Source organism: Rhincodon typus, chromosome 11 (genome assembly GCF_021869965.1).
Source record: "Rhincodon typus isolate 14 chromosome 11, sRhiTyp1.1, whole genome shotgun sequence".
Classification (NCBI taxonomy): domain Eukaryota; kingdom Metazoa; phylum Chordata; class Chondrichthyes; order Orectolobiformes; family Rhincodontidae; genus Rhincodon; species Rhincodon typus.
Window position 1 is genome coordinate 63,286,105 of NC_063342.1, and position 5,809 is coordinate 63,291,913.

The 5,809-nt window shown below is 41.6% G+C and overlaps 2 protein-coding genes across 12 annotated transcripts in view; both read left to right on the forward strand.

Moving 5' to 3' along the window:
- Positions 1-5,809, forward strand: part of reps2 (RALBP1 associated Eps domain containing 2) — a 362,214-nt gene that overhangs the window by 110,451 nt on the left and 245,954 nt on the right. The window lies entirely within an intron of this gene.
- LOC109928621 (histone-binding protein RBBP7) overlaps positions 1-5,809 on the forward strand; it is a 36,016-nt gene that overhangs the window by 16,803 nt on the left and 13,404 nt on the right. The window contains exons 6-7 of the mRNA XM_048602687.1: positions 360-486; positions 4,580-4,657. Coding sequence (XP_048458644.1) covers positions 360-486; positions 4,580-4,657 — 205 coding nt within the window. The remainder of the gene's footprint in view (positions 1-359; positions 487-4,579; positions 4,658-5,809) is intronic.

Genomic DNA, 5,809 nt, shown 5'->3' on the forward strand with positions numbered 1-5,809 from the left:
TGTTGCCTCACAGTGGTTAGCACTGTTGCCTCACAGTGGTTAGCACTTGGGTCTGATTCCAGCCTTGGGCAGCTGTCTGTGTGGATTTCCTCAGAGTTCCAGTTTCCTCCCACAGTCCAAAGATCTACAGGTTAGGTCGGTGAGCCACAGGAAATGCAGGGTTATAGGGATAGAGTGGTGGGGCTGTGTCTGGGTGGGATGCTGTTCAGGGGATTGGTGTGGACTCAGTGGGTTGAATGGCCTGCTTCCACAGTGCAGGAATTCTATGGTTCTGTGGTTTTTGAATGCAACCTATTAAAAATAAAACTTTTAATAGTGTTTTCAGCTTTCTCTAAACTTCTTTAATCTTTATTTTCCAGCTGGGACACAAGGTCAAATAATACTTCAAAACCAAGCCATTCCGTAGATGCGCACACAGCTGAAGTCAACTGTCTGTCCTTCAACCCGTACAGTGAATTTATCCTAGCCACTGGCTCTGCTGACAAGGTTAAAATTCTCTGTAGCAACCTTTATCAAACTTGTACAGTTCGTGTACTATGTTTCCATAAGTTCACTGATAGTCCTGTAATCCCAACAGTTCTGTTCCAAGGATGGTCACACTGACTGCAGGTGCAGCAGATATGAGAATTTGGGGTTAAAATTGAGGCACCTCAGCCAATGCAGTTGTCCAGTAGTTTTGACGTTCTTGTAAACTGCGCAGGTGAGAGGTGGGGACCGCAGTGAGTATGAGCGAACTGACCACAGAACCTAGGTATTGAGACCTATTCAAGTAGGTGAAGGAAATGGGAATGTAGTAGTGGTGGGGGATAGTGTAACTGGGGGTGGATAAATACAGTTCTTTGCAACGTGAGTGAGAGTCCCAAAGGCTGTGGTGCCTGCCTTCTGCCAGGATTAAGGATTAGACCTCTGGGTTAGGGAAGAATTTGGAGGCGGAGGGTAGAGTTTTCATTGTCATCAACCACATTGGTACCACTGACATTGATAGGACTAGTAAGGAGGTTTCACTGAAAGATTTTGAACAGTTAGGACCTAATTTTAAAAGGCAGAACCTCCAAGGTGGTAATCTTGGGATTGCTATTGGAGCCACGGGAAAACTGGCATAGTAAATAAAGTCAAGAAGTTAATGTGTGGTCAACTTGAAGTTGATGTGGATGGAATGGAGAGGGGAAATTGAGGCTTATGAAGCAAGTGGTTATAACAACATTACAGGACAACTATTTGGATAAGAATACCTAGAGTGGGACAGGAAGGGAGAGTGCACAAGCATAGAAAAACAGCAGTAAATAAGATTTGGGGAGGTGGTGGAATGGTTAAATAATACAAGATTAATGGCACTTTACTTGAATGTGCATGGTATTTGAGACAAAATAAATGAATTAATAACCCAAATAGAGGTTAATAGATATAGTAGCCGTTACAGAGACATGGTTACAGGAGATCAAAGCTGGGACCTAAATATTCAGGGGCATGTGACTTTTCAAAAGCACGGCTATGAAGGGAAGTGGTGGGTGGCACTGTTATTATAGGGTGGAATGAATCCTGCAGCAAAAAATGATCTTGGATCAGAAGATATAGAATCCATATGGGTGGAGAGGTAAGAAATAAAAAGGGGAAAAAGACACTTGTAGTAGCCTATAGGTCCTCTAGCAGTAGCTACTAGGTAGGACTGAGAATAAACTAAGAGTTAATGAGGACATCTACTGCATTTTTTTTTACATTATTCATGGGTGGCTTTAAGCTTTATTTAGGTTAGGTTAGCCAGATTGGCAGGGGTAGCCACAAGGAGGAATTCATAATATGTGTGTTGGGATAGGTTCCAAAAATACGTTGTGGATCCAACCAGGGATCAGGCTAATTTGGACTTGATAATGTACAACGTGACAGTTTTAATAAATGTCAGAGCTAAAGATTCCCAAGGAAACAATGACCATAATATGGTAGGATCCTGTTTGAAAGGGACAAACTTGGGTTGGAAACAATCGTGCTAAGCCTAACTAAAGGGAATCTGCAAGAAATGAGGACAGAGTGTGCAGCAGTGAACTGGGAACTGAGTTTAACAGCAAAGGTGGTTGAGGAAAAAGGCAGGTGTTTGGCAAAATAGTTCATGGTGCATAGTAAGGATCTATCCTGTTTGACAAAGGAATCTAGGAAGGGGATAAGCCAACATGGTTAATCAAATAAGTTAAGGCTTGCATCAAATTGAAAGAAAATAATGTACAATGTGGCAAAAATTAGCAGTAAACCATAGGGCTAGGAGTGTTTTAAAGTCCAACAAAAGACAATTTTAAAAAAAAGTAAACTTGCTGACAGTTTTAATATTACCTGTAAGAGCTCCTTTTTTAAATACATAAAGAAGTTAATATAGGCCCCTTTTGGAGAATGAGGTTGGGATAATGATGATTGGGAATCGGGAAAAGGCAGAGGATTTGAATAAACACTTGTCATCTTTCTTCATAGTAGAATACACTAATAGTATTCAAAATCAAGGGGTGAAGAAGGAAAGGCAATAAGCACAACAACTACTAGCAGAGGAAAAAGTGCTAGGGAAACTAATAGTGCTAAAGGCAAATGAATCCCCAGACCTGATGGTTGCACCCTAGGATATTAAAAGGAATAGCTACAGAGATAGTGGTTGCTCTGGTAGCAATCTTCCAAGAATCCTTAAATTCTGGAAAACTATCAATGTATTACCTATTTGAAAAGGGAAGGGACCTCTGTTATTGGGAAAATGTTAGAGTCAATTATAAAGGATGTGATAGCAGAGCTTTTAGAAGTACGTAATATGATCCAGCTAAGTCAGTATGGCTTCATAAAGGGGGAATCAGTCCTAACAAATGTATTCGAATTACTTGAAGTAATAAGCAGGATAATGAAATGGAAGCAGTAGATATATATTTGAATTTCAAAAGGCATTTAAAAAGTACATAATTTTAGACAATATAAAAGCCCTTGGTGTTGGAGGTAATATGTGAGCATAGAGGATTGGCTAACAAATAGAAGACCAGTTGGGATGTTGTAGGTGAGGCAGGAGTGCACATTTGCAGTATGGTAACCTGCAGCAATCCACTAGTTACAAGTCTAGCACTGGGGCCACCATTATTTACAACAGATATTAATGACTTGGATAACAAAAGTGAATGTACTATCGCCAAATTTGCAGAAAAGACAAAAGTAGATCTGAAGGCAGGTGCTAAGGATGATGAGTGTCCAGAAGTGTTATAGACAGGTTAAGCAAGTGGGCAAAAACTTGGCAGATGGAATATAAAAGGAGTGTGATGAAATACTCCCCAGTTCCTGGATGAGTGCAGCCCCGACAACACTCGAAGCTTGACACCATCCAGGATAAAGCAGCCCGCTTGATTGGCACTACATCCACAAGCATCCACTCCCTCCACACCAATGCCCAGTAGCAGCAGTGTGTACTATCTACAAGATGTACTGCAGAAATTCACCAAAGATCCTCAGACAGCACCTTGCAAACCCACGACCACTTCCATCTAGAAGGACAAGGGCAGCAGATAAATGGGAACACCACCACCTCCAAGTTCCCCTCCAAGTCACTCACCATTTTGACTTGGAAATATATCGCCGTTCCTTCACTGTCGCTGGGTCGAAATCCTGGAATTCCGTCCCTAATAGCATTGTGGGCCAACCCACAGCAAGAAGGCAGCTCACCACCACCTTCTCAAGGGCAACCAGGGATGGGCAAGAAATGCTGGCCAGCCAGTGACGCCCACATCCCACAAAATGAATAGGAAAAAAAAGGGAAATGTGAGGTTATGCACTCTCGCGAAGATTAAAAGAGCTGAATGTTCTTTAAATGGAGAAACTACAGAAAGCCACAGCACAGAGATCTGGGAGTACTTGTGCATAATCACAAAAAGCTAGCATTCAAGTTCAGTGGATAATAGGAAAGGTAAATAGATTGGCCTTTATTTCAAAAGAAATGGAATTTTTTTAAAAAAGGAAAGCTTGTTAAAACTATGCAGGCACTCATCATGCCATTAGCTGAAATAGGTTTGGGCTCTGTATCTAAGGAAAGATGTACTGACATTGGAGGCCGTCGAGAGATGGTTTACTAGGCTTATGTTGGGTATGGTGGAACTGAAGAGATGTGGAGTAACTTGGGTCTGTACTCATTGGAATTTAGTAGAATAAGAGGTGCCCTTATTGAAACATAAACAACCCTTGGGGGACTCGACTGGTTAGATGCACAAAGGTCGTTTTCCCCTGCGGCAGAGTTTAGGACCAGAGGACATTCTCGGAATAAAGAGTCATTCTTTAAGGCGGAGATGAGGAATTTCTTCTGAAGGTAGTGAATCTGTGGAACTTGTCACCACAGAGGACTGTTGAGTCTGTGTCATTATGTACATTCAAGGCTGAGATTCATTAATCAGTAATGAAATCAGTGGTTTGAGGATTATCAGAACAGACTCGATGGGGTGGATGGCTTTATATGATCTTGTGATCTCGGATGGTTTTCTCTGAACACAACATTTGTTTTTAATGTATTAAAGCACTGCAGCCATATACTAAATGCCTTTCTGTGATATGGAAGTAATTTTTACATGATCTCTAGACGGTGGCATTATGGGACCTTCGAAATCTAAAATTAAAGCTCCACTCCTTTGAGTCTCACAAGGATGAGATCTTTCAGGTAAGCAGTTTTAGATTTTACTTGGAATTAAGCTGTTTTCAATCTCTGAATACTTTCTTGATCAAATTTTTCACTTGTCACTGAATTGATCTTTTATTTCGATGCATACAAATGCAAGAAGGAAATGTATCCTGTTGTGGTTGGTTGGCTCGCTGAGCTGGTTCGTTGTTCCGCAGACATTTCTTTACCCTGCCGGGTAGCATCATCAGTGCAGTCTCTGATGAAGCACTGTTGTTGGCTTCATCGGAGGCTGCACTGATGATGTTACCCGGCAGGGTAATGAAACGTCTGCGGAACGATGAACCAGCTCAGCGGGCGAGCCAACCAACTACAACATCCACAACCCATGCTACAAATCTACTCTGAAATCTTAAATGTATCCTATTAGGGCTGTAGGAGGAATAATTCAATCTTTTTATTTTTGAAAAAGCTAATTTTTCTTTGTAAAGATTGTAGATATTGCTTAGTTCACACCTTCTTAAGATTTCTAAGGAATTAGGATTGCGCATAGCAAAAATGAATCTGCCCAGAAACCTGTCATTCACTTGAAGATCCAAATTCCTTTTCCATTTGATTTCTTAACTACATGGTTAATAGTTTAATGTAGCTGTGAGGACTACACATGTTGAATGGTAATTGCTTGGTATGCTGTGTAATTGGTATTTGACAATTTAAAAAAAGCCTAGTTTTTTTAATATTGTTTTGCTGGTTTTTTTTCTATGGACTGAAATTTGCAGTATATCTCCCACTCAGCAGGTTTAGCCAATACAAAAGAAACATACTTAGTTCTCTTGAGTTCTGCTTCAGTCGAATAGGATGAAGTGAATACAAATGGAACTGGATTACGTACTGAGGATGGGCTTCCTGCACCCTAATAAGTGTTGGGGGCAAATCTGCCTTCACTTGGTTTGCTCAGGAATTTTTCAGACCTCCTACCCTTTCTGTTATGTAGGATGGGAGCTCCACCTGCCTCTCTGTGGGAACACCCCTCCCTCCTGCCCACTTCAGAATTGCTGGACAGTCGGAGGCCAACATCTTTGGGCCACAGCAGAGGCCATGGAGGAAGAGAGCCATGGACACAGCGGAACCCAGCTAAGTCGGTTACTTCACTGAGTCGTGCCATGGGCTCCAATTTAGCACAGTGGACCTGGG